General features: G+C 41.4%; 7 protein-coding genes across 9 annotated transcripts; 2 read left to right on the forward strand and 5 right to left on the reverse strand.

Moving 5' to 3' along the window:
• Window positions 1–1,724: 1,724 nt before the first annotated feature.
• On the reverse strand, window positions 1,725–4,891 carry BDCG_01582 (rRNA processing protein Pwp1). Of its 3 annotated transcripts, XM_045417102.1 has the most exons (3): window positions 4,602–4,891; window positions 4,131–4,528; window positions 1,725–4,067 (listed from the first exon to the last, which is right to left on the reverse strand). In XM_045417102.1, the coding sequence occupies exons 2-3, from the start codon at window positions 4,391–4,393 to the stop codon at window positions 2,660–2,662; spliced, it is 1,671 nt and encodes a 556-aa protein (XP_045279653.1). In that variant the 5' UTR covers window positions 4,394–4,528; window positions 4,602–4,891; the 3' UTR covers window positions 1,725–2,659. The 3 variants fall into 3 exon arrangements, with proteins under 3 accessions (XP_045279653.1, XP_045279654.1, XP_045274007.1); XM_045417103.1 differs by having other exon boundaries at window positions 1,800–4,067; window positions 4,131–4,650; XM_045417101.1 differs by having other exon boundaries at window positions 1,800–4,070; window positions 4,131–4,649.
• On the forward strand, window positions 2,394–5,690 carry BDCG_01583 (uncharacterized protein). Its single transcript, XM_045417104.1, has 2 exons — window positions 2,394–4,924; window positions 5,046–5,690. The coding sequence occupies exons 1-2, from the start codon at window positions 4,663–4,665 to the stop codon at window positions 5,249–5,251; spliced, it is 468 nt and encodes a 155-aa protein (XP_045274008.1). The 5' UTR covers window positions 2,394–4,662; the 3' UTR covers window positions 5,252–5,690.
• BDCG_01584 (rRNA-binding ribosome biosynthesis protein UTP23) lies at window positions 5,141–7,099 on the reverse strand. Its single transcript, XM_045417105.1, has 3 exons — window positions 6,760–7,099; window positions 6,594–6,683; window positions 5,141–6,510 (listed from the first exon to the last, which is right to left on the reverse strand). Exons 1-3 carry the CDS (start codon window positions 6,845–6,847, stop codon window positions 5,678–5,680), a joined length of 1,011 nt encoding a protein of 336 aa, XP_045274009.1. The 5' UTR covers window positions 6,848–7,099; the 3' UTR covers window positions 5,141–5,677.
• On the forward strand, window positions 7,092–8,450 carry BDCG_01585 (uncharacterized protein). The gene has a single exon (XM_045417106.1). The coding sequence runs from the start codon at window positions 7,477–7,479 to the stop codon at window positions 7,864–7,866; it is 390 nt and encodes a 129-aa protein (XP_045274010.1). The 5' UTR covers window positions 7,092–7,476; the 3' UTR covers window positions 7,867–8,450.
• A 723-nt stretch (window positions 8,451–9,173) lies between these two features.
• Window positions 9,174–10,591, reverse strand: BDCG_01586 (uncharacterized protein; the record flags this gene model as incomplete). Its single annotated transcript, XM_045417107.1, has 3 exons — window positions 9,174–9,229; window positions 9,313–9,971; window positions 10,128–10,591. 3 exons carry the CDS (start codon window positions 10,589–10,591, stop codon window positions 9,174–9,176), a joined length of 1,179 nt encoding a protein of 392 aa, XP_045274011.1.
• Window positions 10,592–11,664: 1,073 nt separating this feature from the next.
• BDCG_01587 (uncharacterized protein) lies at window positions 11,665–13,735 on the reverse strand. The gene is made up of 2 exons (XM_045417108.1): window positions 13,202–13,735; window positions 11,665–13,102 (listed from the first exon to the last, which is right to left on the reverse strand). The coding sequence occupies exons 1-2, from the start codon at window positions 13,379–13,381 to the stop codon at window positions 11,828–11,830; spliced, it is 1,455 nt and encodes a 484-aa protein (XP_045274012.1). The 5' UTR covers window positions 13,382–13,735; the 3' UTR covers window positions 11,665–11,827.
• Window positions 13,736–14,899: 1,164 nt separating this feature from the next.
• BDCG_01588 (uncharacterized protein) lies at window positions 14,900–16,063 on the reverse strand (the record flags this gene model as incomplete). Its single annotated transcript, XM_045417109.1, has 2 exons — window positions 14,900–15,832; window positions 15,863–16,063. The coding sequence occupies 2 exons, from the start codon at window positions 16,061–16,063 to the stop codon at window positions 14,900–14,902; spliced, it is 1,134 nt and encodes a 377-aa protein (XP_045274013.1).
• Between the last annotated feature and the right edge of the window lie 3,542 nt (window positions 16,064–19,605).

A 19,605-nucleotide genomic window follows, 5' to 3' on the forward strand; every position in this document is an offset into this window, starting at 1 on the left:
CTAACTTACCTTGGTATGATGATGGCACCGAGCGAAGTGGAAAAGTTTGAGACTAAAAAAAGAAGTTAAAAAGAAAAAAAATTTCATTGTCATCCCCGGGGTCTCATCAAATATTGCTGACCACCTCTCTCTCCTCCTCCTCCTCTTCTTACCTCTGATGCTATAAATATAATGTATATTTATGCATGTTAGCAATGCCTGACATAGTGCCAACCAACAACAACAATAATCACATACATCAAGAAAGACGCAGGAAATCCGTTGGTTTCTTTCCCCTGAGCTACGTCTCTGAACCTCTTTCATCATTTTTCCACCCAACCAACCTCAAAACTCAGGTTAGCGAAACGTAGAATCAGCACTCAACATCCAACATCTCACTGTATTCGGAATTTATATATATATACCTCTCTATAGCTAGATATACCTTCAACCTCCATCTCTCCTCTATACACACTCCTCTCCCCGTGGATCCTCTTCAGAGAAATTCCGCATAAGCTTCTGCTCAATGCTCACCATCAGCCATCACACACACGGCGCTTCACATCACCTGGCGGTGAACCGTGAGACATTTTTTTATCTTTAATTTTTTAATTTTCCGATGTTAAAAGAATTATTCTTTCTCATAGAAAAGTAAAATATGTTTTCAACAACAACAACATCATTGAAGTGATAGGTAGAAAAGATGTTTTTGATTCATTTATATAAAAAATAGTTTTTAGTAAAAGTAATTTAGTCAGTTAAATAATTTAAAAGAATGATAGAAGCCCAAGTTCTCTCTCTCCTCAGCTACTTTGACTGAGCGGGCTGATCTTTGAAACAGGCTAGAATCTCATCTTGAAACACCAACTGTTTCTGTTATAACTACTGATGATCAGTACCCTCTTGCTTGCTTTCACCAGTCACTTTTGAACATTGCTGAAGTCAAACAACATTCATGAGAGAGGGAAGAAGTTGAGAAAAGATTTAATAAAAATAACTAAGAGAGAAGATCTCACACCTTGAAACTGGAGAAAATTATTGAGAATTGAAGTTTCTTGTTCAGTTATCAGTCTGGTAAACTTTTCTTTTATAATTATTAACTTACTATGTATCTAGTATCTACTAATAAGAATAGAAATAAAAATAATCAGAAGTTATATTTTATTATTTATACTTGTCTTTTCTCTGAAAAAATATACAAGACTTTTTAATATCTATATTTATATCTTCACGCATTTTTCAAATAGTGAAAATTTTTACCAAGTATTTTTTTCATAAGAGTATACATACATAACTAACTCAGATAACAAAGCTTAACTAGTTAAAGTTATACACACAGAGTGCTAATGTATACTGAACTGTGTCTTACAAGTTGCATGTTAATATCACTCACATCTTTGTATTTCAGATCTTAACTACATATGCTGTACATTTGAGAACTCTCAGAGTGAACAGAATCTTGAAAAGATGTTGAATATTCAGTTTAAAATATTATTGAAGATATGTATGACAGAGAAATATTATTCTGAGTGATCTATGAATGCAAGACACAGAGAATGTATTGTATACTACATTCTGTCTCATCATCAGTATTATTATTTTTACTGAAAGGAAATATGTCAGTTGATGATAAGATTAAGATGTGTGCATGCATAAAACTTCTTACAGTAACATGTTGCATTTATATACATGTATGATGTATGTACATGTACATTACAATTAAAAACTATCACACAAACAGACACAGACATACACTGTACATATCAAGCTTTAAAATAGACACTTCAAGTCCAGGTGAATGAACATTCATAGAACTTTAGAAAGTAAAGAAGAAATCATACTCATCTCTTCTGTTCTGAATCTTGTTGTTTCTCTCTGATAAGCTAATTGCTAGCAGTCAGCCTGTCTGCACTGATCACTGGGATGATCTACTCAATATACATGTATATGCATGCAGGCCCAGCTCTGGTTCCATGAGAAACACAGTAAATATGTTTTAAAGCTTGGGTCAATCATTTGCCTGGATCATTGCATCATGTTCATTCTATATAGACTTCATTGTGACACAGTTGTTGCTTTGCTTGTCTAGAGCAGTGCAAATGGCGGTAATGTAACATTAGGTACTTGCCAGTATGATAGTTACTTTGCAGCTGGCATAATGGGGGGGGGGGGGGGGGGGAAAAAAAAAAAGAACTGGTTAGATTGTTGAGGGACATGGGATGAATTCAATAATGGAATAAAGATAAGGGCGCTGGAGGTGGTAGGACAAATAAACATTTTGAAAGGACCTGTGTACGGAACAAATAGTGGTTGAGTTGCTATAGCAATTGGCGTTGTTCCAAGGTTCTTTGAAATGCAGTCAAAGGAAGGGAATATTGTGGGAAGTGGTTTATCCAAGAACATAGAAGCAAGAGCTTCAAGAATCTTTTGACTTTTGGCATTGTTCCTTCATTTGGAGTGGAAGAACAATCTAGGAGATGTGCGCGCGCAGAAGATTGAGATGAAAATGTAAAAGAAAAAGGGGCTAATCAAATCGTGTAACTATTTCTTTTCTTTTCATTGCAATCGCAATTTTAAAATTGTATATATCCAGATGAACTCCGTAAAATGCTCCGTGGTAAAGGCAGTAAATAACCCGAGGAAGGGTGATAAAGGAAACAAATTATATATAAAAAAGATCTTAATCCTCATCCATGGATTCCCATCCATCTTGACCCATCTCCCCACCCCCCTCAGCCGCATCGGAATCATCAGAATCACTGTCATTCTGTGATATGCCAATCATCCGTTCCTTAACTTCCTCCCCCGCTGAGGGCCCCAAGCGCGCAGAAAAAGCTCTGCGCACAGCTGCATTCGTAGACGTATCCCAGATCTGCACCACCCCTTTACTCCCCGCAACCGCAAGACGGAAACTAACCTCCTGATCTGGCGCAAACGTTGTGGAGAAGACCTTGCCAACTTCAAGTTTCCGCGAAACAACCATATTGGGTTTATTATCCTGCACGTTCCAGAGCTTGACTTGCTTGTCAGTCGAGCCAGTAACGAGGAAGCCAGGTATAGTTGGGTTGATGTCGAAGGACGAAACGGATGAGTCGTGCGCTTGTAGCATCCATACTGCCTTTGGGTTTTCTGGCTGGGCGGACGCTTGTCGGACGTCGTGGCAGTACACCATCCCGCCGTCGGTGGTGACATAGAAGAAATTGGGATCGTGTGGGTCCCATCGAACGTTCTCGACGTCGCTTTCAACTCGCCATCTAGCAGCCTTCGCGTCTGGGGTTCTCATGTCAGCAGCTACAACGGTCCTATCGTAACTCCCGCTTAAAAGGACTGTTGATTCCTTCGGGTGCCAGTCCAAGGCACAGATTTTATCGGTATGGTTGGTATAAGACTTTGCACATTTGGTTGTATTCAGGTCCCATAGCTTGACAGTCTGATCCGCTGAGGCGGACGCGAGAAGGTTGCGATGCTGTCTGTTAGCTGCCAAAGCAAGGACGGAGTCCACATGGTACTCGTCATTCGCTTTCTTGGGCTTTGTCGTCTTCTTCTTCTTCTTCGTGCCTGCCTCCGAGCTTTCCTCTTGGCCGCCTTGGCCTAGGATGGCATTTGGATACATGCAGTCCACAATATCTAGGTCCCAGATTTCGATATCTGGCTCCATCGTGCCTACTGCGACAAAGTTGCCGTACGTTCTGTTTTCTGAGTTCCTGCCAACGGGTATATCCAACCACTCCAGGCACAATGGGATTGCTGGCAACATGACATCGTGATGTACGTAGAGATTATCTGCCTCGTCTTCGTAGACATAGACTTCCATGTGTGCGACTTCATCTTCCACCTTAGCGGCCAGAAGAAGATTATCCGTGGGTAGAATCTGTAACTCTTCTCTCTCGTCGTCCTCGTCATCGTCAACTCCCTCTGGGACAACTAGATATGGATCCTCCTCGTTAGGTTGGTGGTACGCAAGCGACCTGATATTTCCGAACATGGTGACCTTTTCGCCATCTTCATCTACAGGGTCACTGTCATAATTATCGAGGTCGTATTCCTTCAGATCGTCATCATCGATGCTATCGCCTTTCTTGCCATCACTGCTAGACACAGACATGAGTTAGCAAGCGAACGCGAACCCCTGAGCATTGGGAGAAATGTACCCGTTTGTCTTCTCCTTTCCCTTTCCCTCCCCACTTGACTTTGCAGAATTCTTTTCAACCTCCTCTTCCCCTTCCTTTTCCACTTCCATCTCGTCCTTGCCATTTTTATTCTGCGCTTGTTTTAAATCCATCTTCGCACCCTCGAGCTGAAGCTTCGCGAGCTCCGATATTCGATTGATCTCCTCTTCGTCGATTTCATATTTTTCTGGGAATGGCGCAGCCACACCGCGGCGCACCCATGTAGTTGCTGTTATCATAGACATCTCGCAGGACTTCGAAGCTGAAAATTTACGGGGATGATATTTAAATTATTGCAAGAATATGGCGGGCAGGGGAGAAGGAGGAGCGATGAAAAGCCCTACTTAGCACGCTTGTTTCGAAGGGATAAAACACTTCCTCTTCCTGAAGTTAGTTACAAAATAATAACTCCGGAATAGAGAAAATAAATATCCAAAGAAGAACGTCGCTTACCGCACTCCGCCTTTTGCTGACCCCGAATGGTCGCTCAACTTTTTTTTTTTTTTTACTATGCATGTGCGGGACAAACCGTACTCTCACCGCCTGGCAGAATATTCGGAAGCTTGGCGCTAAAGCCAAATGGACAGTCCGGCGGAGAGAACTGTTCGTCTCAAACCATCAAGCAATGCAACGAACACCTTCCCGCAACTCCGCTAATACCGACGTCTTACTCCTTAATCCATTCGCTGAGAAACCAAATCATTGCCCAAGGCGGCGAGACCCGTTTTATATAAACAAACAAATGCATTCTCACCTCCACACCAAAGATAATACCAGTGCGTTTTCACCCCACCCATCCCATCACATCACATCACCCAATACCATCCCCTCTCCAGGTCAAGTCCAAATTATCCCTAGTGAAGTAACTGACCCATTTCCTCCTTCTTTCCTATGTAGATTGCACGGAGATTATGACCATGCTCGACGAATGCCATGCTCAGGGATTCCTCCACAAAGCGTTTGCCGGGTGCAATGAAATCAAACGAGAGGTAAACCGGTGTCTCGGAGCGGAAAGATATCGGCGCGCTCAAAACAATCGGGATAAGGCGCGGGAGGACCGGAGACGGATTGAGGAGGTATGGAAGAAGGACGATGAGCTGTGAGGAGAAGCATTTTATACTACACCCCTGCCATGGTCCATTGGGAACAGTTGAGGGAGGAGTCGATTTTTCAGGACGAACGACATATCCAGAGCTGGGGGTGTTTTTGGCGTTTGGTCATATGTGATTTGCAATATGTACGCCACTGGTTCCAATCTAATCCTTTCCAAAGATGTATTTATTTGTTGGACTCTCTTCTCCAAGCACGATTGATCGGAAATGCAGGGATATATTCCTGTGTGAATAATCCACCGCCTGTCGCTCTCAGTAATTATTGTATTTATACATGTATATAATATATATACCCTTTAGTCCAAACGGGATTATAAATTTCCACTTTCCAGAATACTGCTATGTAACTCCTCAGGAGGGGTAAGTACGCCGCAATTGAATATTACACATTATAAATCATTTTTATTCCGTCAAACATCACGATTCAACAGGAAGCGACTCCCCAAGTTGCGGCATGCCGGGCTGTTGCTCTTTATCCGGTTTATGGGACTTATGTCTTCTCTTCCTCTTGGTTTTCACTGTCGATCCACCGCCACCACTCGATAGCTCCTTGGTATTTTCATCTTTTGAATCGCGCGTAGGCTGTTGTTCCGCCTCGATAGGTCTTCCATCTTCGTTCTTTTCACCGCCACTGCTACTACTCGGCTTAGCCTTGGGTTTTGGCTTCTTCACACTCAACGGATTTGGGCCTTTAACTCTTTTCTGCTTCTTTTCCTTTGTAGCCACTGATCTATCCTCCTCCTCCCCTTCCTCCGAATCAGCCCTTTTCCTCTTTCCCGGCATCACCTTCGTGATACCAGTCTTCAGTTTCCCCCGCTCAACCCCTTCCCTCACTCCCTCTGACGAATTACTCAGGGGCTCTAATACCATCACAGATCGTTTCACGTATATAATTGGGACGCCAGGTATCTGCCGCGCACCCTTCCGCAGATAATTTGTCGGCGGCTCGGGTGCAGTCGCAGCTATGGATTTCCATTTCTGGGTATGGGAATTAGTAGGTTCGGGGTCTGCCGTGGCCAATATATAATGTTCTTTATTCTTTTTCAATTCTGCATTAGGTGATAATAGAGAAAGAAGACAGTCGACTTCGTCGATGGGTTTGGAGTCTTCGTTATGTGAGCAGTAGCGAAGGGGCAGGATTGTGGGTGGTGGGAGCTGTGGAGGGCGCGCGTTAGGTCGGGCGATTGATTGCTGATATTGTTGGGTGGACGGTGAAGCCATGACGGCCGCGAGGGAACACTTCGTAATAACTAAAGATAGGGAGAACGTTCCGTTGTAAGTATATATTGCTCTCGATGGAGAAAGGGAAGGGAGTAAAAATGAGGATACTTACATGGCTTTACTTTGCCATGTAACGTTCGCTCGAGGGCGGGAACTAGATCCATCTTGAAGGAGTAGACAGCTCTTAGAAAATTCGAATCGACTGTGTGCACATCGGTTAGTCCTTTTCCACGCAGGAATTATCAAAAAGGGGAGGAGGGGGAGGTGCCGACGCGTACCAAGTACCTGGTATGGCTCGCGAAAACCAAATGTGAGCTCATACTGGTGCATGAGCTTGCGATACTTCTTTGACCGTTTTGCCCTCATTGTGATGGTTCAATCTCGGCGTACTGAAAGTTGGTGCTCTGGGAAAACAAGAAGACGAGGTGAACTGCTCAGGTATGAGGCCAATGCGCTCCAGCGATTCTGAATTATTTCCCAACTTGGAAATCTTCGATGCCAAGAAACGGAGGAGAAAAATTTAGGTTGTTACCCTAATCTAGTTTAGCGTAAATTTGGTTCGGCTTTAACCGTTTGTGGATCTCAGCCCTATATCAACTGAAGATATCCAGCCAGCTTGAACAATGCAGAAACTAGAAACTATCAAACACCGTTGACAAGGGAAGAAAACAATATATTACCGACAAAAAGCAAGGCCAGATTGAGGACTAAGGAATTATTGAAACCCCCTGAAAGTCACAAAGCTGGCCAACATCATGAAGGAGAAACAGAAGAAGTTCAAGCAGTAGCAATTAAACTAAACCCACGATCTCTAAAATACTAATTGTGGAAGTCTTCTTACGCCCATGTCCATGTCAACGAGTACGCTAGCTGGCTCGACCTTATGCTGAACGCTGGTTTCTCTTTGTCCGCTGGTTGGCCTAGGCCTTGCTTACTTTTTCTTTGAAACGCGTACAAACTCACAGCCAACCACACACTTTCTTCCAAGAAGCCCGATGGCATTTGGGACGGCCTGGCTTTATGGACGTCGACGTGCTGCTGTTCACTCAATGCCAAGGATTCGAGAACTCGCGATCATGTCGCTGAGACTGCTGAAGTTCGCAAGCAATGAGGCTTCGTCGGACGACCCAGCGGCCGGAAACTCCGGTTGGGCCATTATCCCCCCCTCCCCCCCCAACTTTTCCAAACTGGTTGGCGAAGTCGGCTCCCAAAACCGTATTCACAGGCACGTGCGGCCATTCGCACCTCGCATCAGCTCAGTAGCTTCAAGCAAGCAACGACCTTGGCCCGACGTTATGATGAAGTCCGCATCTTCTCAGAAACGAGCAGGCTGCCGATGCCTCTCATGCTACCAAGGTGTCCTGTCCTCGTCTTGTCGGAAGTGAGAATGTAACCGGGCCCCTTCGACTGTATCGCCTGGACTTGGTTAACAAAGATCCTTGAAACGAATATATCTCTCAATAAAGAGGTCTAGTCTATAGCAATGATTACATTTGATCATCTCTGCACCTAAATTACTTACAAAGAGAAGCCAGGATGCGAAACTCGTCCTACGCAACGAAGCAGGGCAGTCGAGAATTTCTAAATAGGTTATCTAGCTACAAAAAACACCAAGAAGGCAATGGATGGTGGATGATTGTTGTTTGATATATTTTTATAACTCAACTGCACGTTAGCTTCCAAGATATAGATATTAGCGGGATAGGTCCAGGGTTAAATCTGAATTCAGTAAGGCAGATCTACAATTTGCAGCATGTGTTGGAAAGAGAATATCAAAGCCTCCTTGGAACCTTCAACCTCTGGCCTGAAACACTCCTCGAGGAGAATTTAGTTAGATAACTACTCTGCAGTATACCTGAAATCATGTCAGATGAATGAAAATATATCGAGCAAGTCAAAGTCAACGTGACTAACTATTATATCGCTACTCACATAAATCCTAGTTGTATGTTCCAAAAGTTCATAAAGCCTTCTTCAAAAAATGACAGTAACCATAAATACTAGAAATAGCCGCCGTGTGGGCAGGGTAAGTGAATATTCTAAATTAATAATTCATAATAATAAATAATTAAACATTATTGGGGAAAAAAAAAAAGAAAAACTATTTTCCCTTTTTTCTAAGCTATCTCACATAAATCATTCTCATCGTCAAGATACGTCAAATAGAGTATAAAAATAATCACGTCACTCGAGAGGGAGTGAAGGCTTAGTTCCCGGTCCATCAAGATAGAAAAAGAAAAAAAAAAGGCTTAAACCCAATATACGGGTCCTCGTCGTCTCTTTTTTGGGTACGGGACGTGTGGTTGTATATATATTCAATAGCCGCAGACTATGGGGACCTGGGTAGGTCATTCCGATGGAAGCCAAGGACGACCATCAGGGTGATCATTTAGTTAGTTCACCGTTGTACTCCGAGTTGCGTGTTACACAGCCTCGATTTAAATAGCCTGAACATCCAACACGGAGAAAGTCAGCATGATATTAAAGGAATACAAGGCGATGGGGTTAGGATTTACCGAGAAACGGGGCTCGAAAGAGTGGTTGTATCTAACCGGGGATTAACCAACTCTGGGTGGCGGGGGAATAGGGGGTCGTCAACGCCCTTTTGCGTGAGTCCTCTGGGGTTGCAATTCCGTAGTCCGACCATAGTGTTCTTGTATCGAATAGAATACGATACATGACGTGGAAACATTCATTGGTTCCGCTTCATACACCTTCCAATAACCACACTGATATCATCCATCTTGCCTAAACCACTGATTAGCAACGGTCCAACCCCGAAAATTTGTCCATGCGCCCTCCCACGGGGCGTGGGAAAAATAACAACATACCCCCTTCGATAGTCAACCCCTCGTCTATAGCTTTCTCCATGTACGGACTTTCCGCAAACGGATCCTGCGCAATCGCCTTCGCAGCCTGGAGTAAATTTCGGGCAGCATAGACAACCCCACCGTTTCCATCAGCAGGCTGATCGGCAAACATATCGGCATCTTTCTTCTTCCCAGAATCCCACTCCTCCAAACTATCCAGAACCACCTTCATCACCTCATGTTCCCACAAATTATCCACCACGCCGTCCGACACAGCTACGACGAGGTCCTTCTCCTGCAACTCGACCTGTGTCGATTGCGCATTTTCCTTAGGCGTGTCTATGCTATTCGTGCCCAGCTGCATGGGACAATCGAACCAATGCCACTGGCCCTCCGTTTTGAACACGACGCGTTGTTCGCTCGGGCGAATCACCAGCAGCTGGCAATCGCCCAGCGTCGTTACGTGGAGCATCGGCGCGGGCGCGCCTGAATTTGTGGTATAGTGGAGCACAGCCGTAGTGGAGGTTGTGGTGCCCAGCCACTCATTTGGAGTCGTAGTAGCTTCGACGGTCAGTTCGTAGGCGCGTTGTAGGTACGAGACGACATCGGGAGGGGAGTATTCGTTTACGTTGCGCTCGACTTCTAGGGCCCAGAAGTGAAGGATAAGTCGGGACCACAGACTAGAATATATGTATAGATAACAAGGTTAGGCACCTCGCTTCCCTTTTCTTTTTTGCGCTTTCTTTTTCTTTCTTTCTTTCTTTCTTTCTTTCTCTCGTCTCCTTTCTTTTTTGTTTCGCATTACAAAAAAGGAATTGAATTCTTCTTTCTCTTACGCTGCATGACCTTGCGGCTTGGTTGCCCAAGCTCCCACCCCATCATTGACACCCAGGTAGTTCTCCGACACAAGAATTGCATCATCACCATTCGTCAAGCCCCGGATCAGCTCCCCTCTTACGGACGGTCGCTTATCCTGACTTCGAAAGTGGGTTGTCAGAGGGTCGGAAAAGGAGGTAGACGGGTTTGACACGAAGGGCGGCGGGAACGGGCGGGAAGGTCTTTTGGGACACAGGGCGTAGCCAGTTTGGAAGTGGAAGGGAAAGGAAGCGAGAGGAGTGGGCGTGCGGTTTTTAGGAAGAGGTGTCACGACGCCATAGGTGGGTGCGGTAGCTCTGTAGCTGACTAGACTGCGACGGGAGAAGCATGCTGGTGCTGGTGGTGCTCGTCTAGCAGGGGATATGATGGAAGAAGTTATAGAAGAGTAAGAGGAGCGATTGAGGGGGGAAATATTAAGGACCATGCCAGCGCGAGAAAGGAGTTCTGTCGCCTTGGCCACGCGGAGGGAGATGGGTCAGTACATCCTGATATTACTTACTGTTATTATCAGAACCAAAATGAAGAAGAAGGAGGGGAAGAAGAAGAATGTATCGAGAGAGAAAAAGGAGATGAAACGGTTGGAGTGGAGCAGAGCCTGGCTCGCGCTGGTTGCTTCCAAGGCTGGCAGCAAGCAAGTTGGCAGGGAGAGCGATGTGATAAATAGAGCAACCCCCCATACATACCCATACATACCATACCCATACCATACCATACGCCGAGCCTCATCACAATTTATTCATGCTGTCAGGATGATGCCAAGCCACCCTCGTTACGTGGTTGTTGAGTTGGGAAAACTCCGAGACGGCGTTACGTTACCGTTACCAAACATCTCCATCTGTGGACAAACATTTAACAACTACGTTACTACCATTTCCACTTCAGGAGACTTATTATATACATACAGACCTCAACCCAAAATCCATATCACACATCTACAATGCTGGCGTGTTTCCGGATTACATACATGTATATATATATATGCCATGGTGTCGGCGTATCCACTCTCACACCCTTATTTATATATATACAACCAACCCCCCCCCCCCTAGGCCATCCACAGTGGCAAGGCAAGGCAAGGCAAAGCAGCTAGACACACTCCCTGCTCGCCATCCCATGTCTCCTTCCTACGTGACAATGACGTCCAGCGTGCTTTTTTATTGATTCCTATTTTATGCCTGCCCCTCAATGCTTGCATCCATTTCATTGTCACCGGTTGCATTGCGTGGGGGTGTTCTTTATCAATTAGGCAATATTTATTGAACAGAAGCCTGATATTGGGTACAATGAATATGCTATTGTGTATCATTATTATCGTCAGGAAGAAAGAAATAATAAAGAAAAATAGGTAGAGAAGTGAGCTAGCTATTTTTCTGTTGTCTTCTTTTTTTCGAACAAAAAATCAATTGACTTTTAAAGCAACATCTGTTTTCAACAGATAATCCATTTTCAACAGATAATCCATTTTCAACAGATAATCCATTTTCAAACCTCCATATTCCCATATTCCCTAGATTCAATTCCCATTTACATCATAAGTCGTAAAATAAAATCACAGAAGACTAAAATACATTGTGACAACAAAAATGGGCACTTACATCACAACCACCATCCCCATGAAAACCTCCCTCGTCATTGTCATAAAACCCAATAACTCTCTCCCCTACATAGCTCCCATAATCTCCCGATACGCCAGAGCCTCCTGAAGAAAAACTTCCGCACCAGCCTTAACCTCCATATACACCTCAAAAAAGCTCAACACGATCCCTTTCCTGACGCTGCAAAACCCTGCAAACAACGCGCAACCTAACTGCGCACACCGTCTCGAGAAATTCTGCCTCGGATCCAATATCACCACCCCCTGCTGCTCTTGGTATCGCCGTTGCTCGTCTTCATCCCATGCGTCTGATAACATCGGCTGGCCATAATACTGCCCAGCGATCTCAACGTCGCAGATAACGCTCATCCGCGGACTGCATGGGCACGCACGGACGTCTTTGAGTGTGCATTTGCGCGCGCAGGAACAGTGTCCGGAGCAGATGCAGAGTTGATCACGGACGTACTGGCGCAGCGCTCGTTTGCCTTCGGTGCGCCTGTGCTCGCCGACGTAGATGCCGTTGAGAATGGCGTAGGCGGCTTCGCGGTTTGCTTCGGTGCGACGCCGTTCGGGGAGGAGGCGGTGCGCTGATAGTGTTGCGGATGATGATGATGAGGAGGTGGTGCTGGAGGAGGTAACGCTGTTTTGGCGTTTGACTGCCATTGTTGCGGTTGGAGCTGGAGTTGGTCTTCCCATTCCTGTCGCCCCGTGTTCATGGAGGTTATTATTGTTGATGGTATTAACGCTATTCCAGTCGGCTTGTTTTTGGAACCCGAGATATTTCTCTGACAGCATGGCAAGCACCATGTTGGGCGCTCTTTTATAAATAGGGTCCAGACCCGTCCACTCTCTGGCGAAGGGCGAATTGGGGTCCAGGACTACCGTCTCGACATGCCTACGATACTCCCTCACATCAGCAGGACGACAACGTCCCTTGTTCACGTTATTCGCAACATAGGCCTCAACCGCATGCTGGACATAAGCGGCCTTTTTCATGCTGATGATCTCTTGGTCAAGAACACCGCTGATATCCTCTGACGTGAGCAGCCGTTTGCAGGCCTGGAAGATCACGATGACCTGGCCTGGGCCTGGGAGATATCGTTCCACAGCAGATACGGATAGATATTGACTCTGTCCCGTCTGTGCCGTGGAGCTGCTATTCTTGCCGCGGTGTGGTGAGCTCCCACAGAGTTGCAAGTTGGTGATCTCGATGTTGAGCCGTGCATAGACTGCGTAGAATAGATCTTCGATGGTCTGGAGGAGCTGCGCGGTGGAGTCCTGAGCCATCTGGTCCTCGACCTGTTCGATGTGGAATTTTATGCCGCTGGGCGCGTTGTCGAGCTGGAGATGATGAAGGTTAGTCGAAAAAAACAATCATTGTGTGGTGTCTGTCCATCTGAGCATTTCCCTCCTTATGAACTGGGAAACGATACTACATACCTCCACGCCATACGCCATCAAAATGATGAAGACGAACTTGGCAATGCCATAAATCCTGGAATATACTGCTACGATACAGTCATGCCTTTCCCTGGCCTGCTGCAGTGGTTCTCTTTCTCCGTCCCGGTGAGAGCTAGCACGCGCTACGGGCATCTGGACACTTTTTGGTTTCTGCATCATGCTGCTGGAAACTGGAAATCGTTGGGTGGTTAAGATGATGTGGAAAAACGAGAATGGATGGATTCTGATGAGAGTGGAAGCTAGAGTTCGGGATGTAGCGTGTATGAACGATCTATCTAATATTTGTTCGTTCGGTTTGTAGTTTGTGCCTGCGTTCAGTAAGGTACGGAGGGGATGAAGACGAGGACGAGAGGCTTTGTGGGAAGAGGAGTATAAAGAGGGGAAAAGAAAAGAAGGGTAGGAAGGGTAGGAAGGGTAGGAAGGAAGATGGGTCAGGACGGAGAGGGAGGCTGATGTTGAAGAACGAGCAGGCAAGTTGCAGCTGGTACGGAGTTGCTCCTTTGTTTGTTCTCCCCAGCCTCCCTCGACTGTAGTTCTATACCTCTTGCATTCACGCGCTGGCAATTGAGAACGAGGGTTTTTATTTGTCCAGGCTTTCTCCTTAAGTGTATTGAAAAAGGAGAGGCTGGTGGAGGGGAATGAAAAACGGTGAGTGAATATGATTTGGTGGGGATGGTGCGGGATGGGGTGTTATATCTATGGGCAATATACTATTGTGATACGTGCATCGTGTATACGATCTCATTGTTTTATAAGGATAAGCCAACGTTGTGGGGAGGTGGTTGTGATACAATAAAGAAGGAAAAGGTGAACACTCTCATTGAGATATAATCAATGCCCGCCCTCTCATTACATAGACCTCTGAGAGTCGATAATAGCGAGCATGAATTAATAGGCAGTTCAGGCAGAGTCCACATTACATTTTCTCTCCCATTCATACAATGGCATTCACCCATTCTCGATTTCTGAAGGGCTGGGGATGTTAAATCCACTATCCCCGCAGTGGATGTGAATTTGTCTCGAGGCAAACAAAGATGTGGTCAGATTATGGTCATACTGTGAATAGGGAGTTATCCAGGGATAGCACTGCAATTGAGTTCATTGGGTGTTCATGGCGCCTGGTTTGGAGGGAAAGCAAGCAATATCACAGTCAAAGGAAACCGCAGAGAATATATAGTTAAGAGTTAAGAGCTTCTAACAGCCCCTTCGAATAATGTGGCCGCTCAAACGAAGAAATGCGGAAGCGTATTCAGAAACGAGGGACGTTGTTCAGCTTCGAGGTTGATGCTGTGGTTGCTAAAGTACAAATCCACCCATGCTATCATCATATAAATAAATGAATACGGATAGCTGTGCGACATTTGTAGATAGCTAACCTTTCATAAGACACATATCTGACATCTCGCACACGGCCAACTATACCAATCAAATCCACGAGCGGTAATGTTTTCAAAGAGGCATAAAATAAAAAGTAAAATAAAAAATTGCAAACATAGACGGTACGAGGAGCTCTATAAAATATATATATATGTGTATATATCTTTCGTATGATATATTTATGAGAAATTTTGAAATATGGACACAGGAATGTATATATATATGAAAGATATGAAAAAAAGGAGGTAGGAAGGGTTAAAACATAATAGAAAGAAATTCAGGGGAAACAAATTTCAAAACCTAAATGTGGAAGGTGTAAACCTTGCGGATCTCCTCCATGAGAAGATGAACATCCAACACCACAGCTGTTGATTTGGATTCTTGTATCTCCTCAATCTTCTTTTGAACATATCCTCTCCAATTGTTGGGGAGGGCAGAGTAGAAGATGTCAAATACCCACGCATCTGGGGGGGTAGCATCCATCATCTCCAATTTCATGATAGCGGCCCGGAACTTATCAAAGAACATGTGCAGGTTAGTGACCTGCGTGCCACCAAGTGAGGTGAATTCCAGGACTGCCTCACGGTGTAATTGTGTCTTTGGGATGGAGTATTCCTCTTCGATTGCATGCCAGAGGGTATAAGCGATCCAATCCTCATCATATTTGTAAAAATGTGGCCTGACGGCGGCACCCAATGAGTTCGAAATGAATGTGTAGAGCCATCGGTTCCTAGCATCCCAAAAAGGAGCCCATTCAACATCTTGAAGGGGGTTCTGGGCCTGCTGTTTCTCTATTATATTCCAACACTGTGCATCAACTAGTTTCAATTTCATGGAGATGCTCCAGGTGGTGTAGTTGGATGTGCCGGTTAGACTGTTTGGCCTCACAGCATTCTTGACATCTTCCTTGAATTGGGAGATTGCCTTGCCAACACGGCTATCCGGATCATAGAGGTTGTATTCCAACCTTTCACCGAGATTGGGATCCCATGTGGGCGTACGGGCCGTAGAAGTGGTGGGAGGATGATTGTTGACATCCTGAGATTGATTCTTAGAGGATCTCTGTTGACGGAGTTTTTCCAGTTGTAATTCGAGCTCTAGGGCTCTACGCCTCTCCTTCTCCATCTCAAATGTCATCGTAAGATGCTGCATCTGCTGGTCTGATATGGCCTCGCCCGAACGGTAGACACCTGGGTGACCGGTATTCTCATCATGAGAGCCAGCTTCATCAAGCTGTCGGGTAGATCAGTGGGCCGGCCTGACTGTGTCAGGGGCTGTATTCAAACCAGATTCGAATCGGAAGGGTGTTTCGGGAGGTTCATTAATGGAGCTTTCAAATGCTCCAGGAGGATGTCCACTGACAGAGCTTGAGTGTGAAGAATCATCATCACCAGCAACTGACCCAGTGGGTAGGACGCGAGATCGTGAACGTGTGTGAGAGTGAGATCGTGATGGATCCGCCATTTTGATATTCATTTATTGGATCCTTGCCAATATTGTTTTCTTTTTCTTGCTTTTTTTTTTGCAATGTGGTGCATTCCCCGCAAGCTTCTTCTAATGCTGCCGGCGTTGATTTTTCAAACCTTGATTGCCACCCTAATCTCGTAGTGGTTTTGATGTATTTAATCAATTACACACAGTGACGACGCAGATTTCTGTTTCTTCCATTTTAATCTCACCTATTTTGTATGATAGAACTGTGCTTGATTGATTGATTGATTGATTATATCTTTAAGTTGATGTCTGCATCCCGTAAGGGCGCTATGCATTGTTTAAAACTATTCTAAAAAACAGAATGATAATTTGTAGATATATATTATATTATATTAAATTTCTATGAGAAAATAACATATAATTATTAATTTATTAAGCTTTTTAAAATACACAGTCTGTATTTACAAATATATTTATAAATATAAATTATTTTCATATAAAAATTAAATATCTTATAGATTATATATATTTTTAAAAAATTTTATCTTGAAATTCTTATTTATTATTGATTTATTTAAATTTTTAATAAAATTTTATATTTTAAAATACTATTTTTATAATAACTATGTATTATTTATACTTTAAAATTGTAATATAAATAAATTATTATATTAAATTATTTAAATATATTTATATTTAATAAATTATTTTTCAAAATTTAAAATTTCAAGAATTTTCAATATTTTACTTGTAATTTATAAAAAAAATTATAATAAAAAAATAAAGAAATTCTTAAAAATTAAAATATAGAATTCTTATATAAAATAATTTAATATTTAGTAAATTATAATATATTTATATAAGAATTATTATGTTTAATAATATATAATATATATTTCTTAATTTATAATAAAATGTTATATATTTTATTTTACTGTATTTTATTTTCTAATTAAATCTATATTTTAATTAATTTTAACTATATTATAATAATTTTGAATTATATTATACTATAATATAAATCTTGATATTTATAAATTATAAATTAAAAAATTAAAAAAATGAATATTTATTAAGATATTAACATTTAAAGTTAATTGTAATTAATTTACAAAGATGAGTATTAAATGAAAATAAGTATTAGATAGTTAATTATATTAAATATCTTAAGTAAGACTTAGTTGAACTGACTATGTAATTAGACTGGCCGCCGGGATCATGAATTTCATGTTTGATCTCATTTGGTCTGGTCTCATACATTTCTTAGCATGAATCCCGCTGGGACTGGCTATTAAAAAAACATGTAAAGTGACTATATATCAGATCTTAAAATGAAATCATGACTTGAAAAAAATGAGAAAGTGGTCTCATTTGATCCCATTTAGTCTCATTCTTGGCATAAAGTTACTATTTTTAGACATTTTAAGGTTTTTTTTAGACTATTTTTAATTTTTTAAAAAGTAACACTTTTTGATAACACTTAAATGAGATTTAAAGTCATTTAAAGCAATAAAAATAATTTAAATTGAGAAGTAGAAATCATGGTCTCATTTGGAAAATGTGACAAGAGTAGACAGTAAGTCTCACTGAGATAGTATGAGACCACTATCTAATGTTAAAACTGTGTAATGAGATCAGTTAAATTGATAATGAGACTATTAAAAAATCTGGTCCTGATCTCAGACACGGTCACACAGTCAGTCTATATGTAATTATATCTGAGATTAGAACTAGATTTTTTAATAGTCTTATTATCAATTCAACTGATCTCATTACATAATTTTAATATTAAATAGTAGTTTTATACTGTCTCAGTGAACTTACTGTCTACTCTTATTATATTTTTCAAATAAAATCATGATTTTCACTTCTCAATTTAAATTATTTTTATTACTTTAAATAACTTTAAATCTTATTTAAGTATTATTAAAAAAGTATTACTTTTTAAAAAATTAAAAATAGTCTAAAAAAAACCTTAAAATGTCTAAAAATAGTAACTTTATACTAAGAATGAGACTAAATGAAATCAAATAAGATTACTTTCTCATTTTTTTCAAGTCATGATTCTATTTTAAGATCTGATATATAGTCACTTTATATGTTTTTTTAATGATGAGTTTCAGCAGAATTTATAGAATAGTTGAAGGTTGTATTGATAGATCTATCTACAGAAACATAATATAGTGATGAGTTATATAAGATTACTAATCACAACGGCTGTAAGAGTCAACACCTTCTCTTGAGATAACAAGAATCACATACAAAAACACTCAAATCATTAAGATAGTCTGTCAAAATCAAATACAAATGTAAAATTAAACATTCTCAACTTTTATGGCTGTAAGACCTAGTAAAATCATGAATTGTATAAATGTCACAGTATCTAAAGATTTAGTGAGTTCATCTGCTATTATCTGAGTGATGAAAATGTATTCTAAATCAATGACTCTCTGATTCAACTGTCAATATGAAAAATGAAAATGTGTGTCAATGTGCTTACTTCAGACTGTAATGACTGTCATCTTTATAAAATCTATGATATTCTTATTATCAGTAAGAATCTGTATCAGAGATGTAGTGATAAAGTTAAGCTTAATCATGAGATTCTGAATTCATGTTGCCTCACAGATCATCTCACTAAGAGTCATATATTCAGTCTTATTAAAACTTAGAGATACACAAGATTGCTTCACTGAATGTCATGAAATCAGACTATCTGCAAGCTTAAAAACATAGCTGAATATTGATTTTCTATCATTATTCAAGAGACCAGCTCAATCAGAATCTGAGTAGCTGAAGAATAGATAGAAATCATTGAGAAAATTAGAGAGAATAGAAAGATCAGTAGAAATGAAAGAAACAGATCTCTCATACAGACTGTGTCTGTAGAAAATGCTCAGATTCATGATTTCTTTCAAATAATATATAATATATAATAGAGCCTTTCAACATTGAGATGTTGAATTAACATTTCATTGAGTGAGTAGTGAGACAGTATGAGTGATATCAGAATGTGTTTTAACTGCAAGATATTATAAGTAATTCACACTATATTGATATCACTGAATTGTGAAATCAGTCTCTTTCTCAGATATAGAGAAATTATTAATATGAAATTCATTCTTTATTAATATTCTGATAACAGCTGTATCATCAAGATAGAAATCTTTAATAAGATATTTAATATATTGATAATATATTAAATCAATTCTTTTATCTGAATAATTGATCTTCATACTTAAATACTTGATTAGTTAATATAGATTCTTGACTTTTAATTTCTCACTGAGTATACTCACTAGTCAATCAGCATTCTCAGAAGCTTCAGATATGATGTTAAGATCATCAATATAGATTGTTATATAGAAGTAATATCTGAATATATAATACTAGAGTACTGAATTATGAGTACTGACTGTAAATTCAAGATCACTTAACAGAGCTGTTAAGTAATTATATCAGATCTTCACTGCAGAGTTCAGACTGTATAGACTACTCTCAATTATACAGACAAGCATTTTCAGTGAATCTATCTCAAATTCAGTGAATTGTCTCATATAGATCTTCTTAGT

This window comes from Blastomyces dermatitidis, assembly GCF_000003525.1.
Source record: "Blastomyces dermatitidis ER-3 genomic scaffold supercont1.2, whole genome shotgun sequence".
NCBI lineage: Eukaryota > Fungi > Ascomycota > Eurotiomycetes > Onygenales > Ajellomycetaceae > Blastomyces > Blastomyces dermatitidis.